Source organism: Dichomitus squalens (genome assembly GCF_000275845.1).
Source record: "Dichomitus squalens LYAD-421 SS1 unplaced genomic scaffold DICSQscaffold_37, whole genome shotgun sequence".
Lineage (NCBI taxonomy): Eukaryota > Fungi > Basidiomycota > Agaricomycetes > Polyporales > Polyporaceae > Dichomitus > Dichomitus squalens.
Window position 1 is genome coordinate 134,858 of NW_006766919.1, and position 3,074 is coordinate 137,931.

Sequence of the window (3,074 nt, forward strand, 5' to 3'; positions counted from 1 at the left end):
TTGCGTCGCTGTGACACAACTAGATGCCCCTTGTCGCTTGCCGAGCTCGGCGATGTCCACGTGGGCGGCAATTTCCGAGGAGAGCTTCGTCGGGGGGACACCATGTGAGTCGGAGATGGAGACGTTAGCAGTAGGACCGTCCTGCGCTTCGACATCTTCATCGCCCGCGCTGATCTCCCGACTAGGGTATGGTTAGAAAAGGATTCGGTTTCGAACAGAGAGTTATGAACAGGTGCCCGAGGGAGGTCGTTTCTAACCGTGATTATTAACTGTTATTAACTCTGGTGTTATTAACTGTTATAAAGTTTTTCGAACACCGCCATGGTTTATTAACAGTCGTATCGCATCGATGATCACCACGCCCAGTTCGCTCTCCTCTCCTGCGTCCCTTCTCCCTCCATTGTCTTGCCTAGCTCGCCATCTGCTATGCTATCCTCATCTGAATTATTGTCTCCATCGTCTGGATCGTGCAAAAGCGTACGCAAGACTTTCGCCCGGAGGTCGACTTCGCCGTCCACCTTGAACTCCATGTCTTGCATCTGCGCTTCACGTTCGACCTCCCGATCCAACTTACGCTGTGTCTCCTCTATTTCCTTTGGCCACTCCTCGAAGAACTGATCGTCATCAGTCTCCTCTTGCTCGTCTTCGCGGCGTCTGATGGCCTTCCGATCGAGGTTTGCCCATCTGACTGTCGGTCGCGTACGCGGCGGGTCCGGATAGTCCTATATTGTTCCAGGTATGTCAGTTCAGCATCGTAATTTCAGTTTTGGACTAGTACTGTAGCTGTACCTTTGCCAAATACCATTGCCGTACCTGAATCATGTCGACAAGCGTCCCCACCTGTTGCCTGTTGCGGAGTGATGAGTTGAACCATGTGAAGTTGGATGCGGTGCGTTCGTCGGCCATAGAGTTGATTGCGATAGAATACAGCTTGATTGCAAGCATCTTGAACCTGTTATTAGTATTAATAGCGGAGTGGCCGAGACGCACTCACAGCCAGGACACGAGCATGTGCGTGGCTTTCGAGATTCTGCCACCACTCCAGTACCGGCCGCCCCGATTCTGACTCTGTCTCTTCGAGCGGGGTGTCGAAGGGATACTGACCATGGGCATAAGCCATGAGCTGTGCTCGGAGCTCTTCCGCCGCTCGCGCTTCACCTAATTTCTTGATTAGGGGATGCGCGTTGCGCACAATCTCTTCCTGGAGCTGTCGCTTCAAGTACTCCTTGGCGCGCCGGTATGCTCGTGGTATTGGCGCATTTTCGCTGTCATCGCCTTTGTCTCCAGTGGCCTTCTGCTTTCCCCGTGCACGAGCGGAAGGGATTATGATCACGTTTGCAAGGGGGTTCACCGGTTTTCGTAAAATGTCTGACCTCGAATGTTCTGCAGATCCCAAGTCAGTCAATGCACTGTGTCTGATTAGCATACAGGGCACGTACTGGGATGGAGGAAAAATGCGGTGAAATATACATCGGTAGGTGTGGAGTCAATGATCTCCTTGTAACGTGTGTTGACGATAGTTGTGACCTTCTTGATTAGCGATTGTGAGATTCCTGTCTCGAACTCGGGGCGCTGGAACAAGTCATCTAATGTGGAGACGATACCAAGCCAGAAGACGAAGACATCGGCAGCGGTTGCATCAGTCGACTCCAATGCTTTGAGGGAGCGAGCAATAGGTGTGAGAATAGTGGTGTACATGAACAGATCGCGCTCGAAGGACATTGATGCCATGTTCCCTCCTTGCAGAAGTGCTGTATCAAATGTCGCATTCTTACATAGATTACGACATGTCAATGGCACTCAAAAACTCTATCTCAGGTTCGTTGACATACCTTCAGACTGATCTTCCCACTGCTGACTAGTTGCCGCATCACTGGGAGAGACAATTTGAGAGACTCTGCGCTCCAATAGAATGTCGCAAAACGCGTCCTTCCGACGCTCTGTAGACCACGAGCAATTCCTTCCTCCATCCGAGCATCTGTAAGTAAAGCCGCAGCGAGGGGTGACTTCCTGAAGTACTTCACGATCTTCCGCAGGTTTGATATCATCTGTGCACAGACATGCATGAGCCGAAACGCATAAGTGAGTGATGTGATCTACTAGATATACCGTCTTGAAATCTGACAGATTCGTGATGTCCTTTGACGTGTTGTGGAGATGGTGACAGCAGTCGAGCATATTGATAAGACCCGGAATACTCTTTGCCAGAAGCTCGCGTGCCTTGCGTGTGTTCCCCGTGTTGTCTGAGCAGATGCCCGAGAATCGCTCTATACCAATTTCGGACATCATCTAACCAGCTAATGTGAGTTCACTAGCTATTGAAGTTGATGTGTACGGGTTGCACTGACCTCGAAGATGAGCTTTTCGAGATACTCTGCCGTATGTCGCTCCTTTGAGCACTCGTCTCCATCAATGAAGTAGACACGGCGATCGGGTGTGGTGATGTGGATCGTGTAGACAGACTGCGGTCGATTGATGGTCCCGCCGTCATACGTCAAAGTGAGATTGATCAGCTTCTTCAGAAGTTCAACCTGTAGAGTACGTATCTGAGCAGCCTCTGCAGGGATATGCGAGTTGATGAATGTTGAGGATGAGGTTGGCTGGTACTTTGCGTTGCCATCGTGCCACATGTCCTTCCACTCCTTCGAATCGACAACGCTCGGAACAATGTTGCGGATGCAGACAAGCTTCATAATACGGAAATCGATCCTCTGCCGTAGCTCCTCACGACCAAGCGCAACGGTGCTGTCTAGGTACGTTTGCTTGCTGTTCGAGAGCTTCTTGCCTGTCGCCTGACTGTGGGAGATAGTTGCGAGAGTGTGAAGTGCCTGGATCTCTGAAGCTGACGGTGTTTCGGACACCTGCTCGGTACCCGCCGGATGGGGATCGGACTTCGATTTGCGTTTTCCCACCTTCGCTCCAAGGGATTCTGAGGCTGACCACTTGATTGCCTTAGCTCGAAGCTCAGAGCCAAGCTTGCGGCAGCGTGTTGAGTGTCGGAGGAGCCGTTTGCTTTGAGGATGGCCAGCTTTGAACCAGTCGCATCCCTCGCCCACGCAACGGTAGAAGTGGCC

The 3,074-nt window shown here is 51.5% G+C and overlaps 1 protein-coding gene across 1 annotated transcript; it reads right to left on the reverse strand.

The window, feature by feature from the left end:
- Positions 1-771: 771 nt before the first annotated feature.
- DICSQDRAFT_66582 (uncharacterized protein) lies at positions 772-3,074 on the reverse strand (the record flags this gene model as incomplete). The annotated part of the gene is made up of 7 exons (XM_007368575.1): positions 772-945; positions 995-1,383; positions 1,440-1,770; positions 1,833-2,048; positions 2,110-2,289; positions 2,349-2,749; positions 2,798-3,074. Coding segments are annotated over 7 exons (1,968 nt in total), but the record flags the coding sequence as incomplete, so codon positions are not given.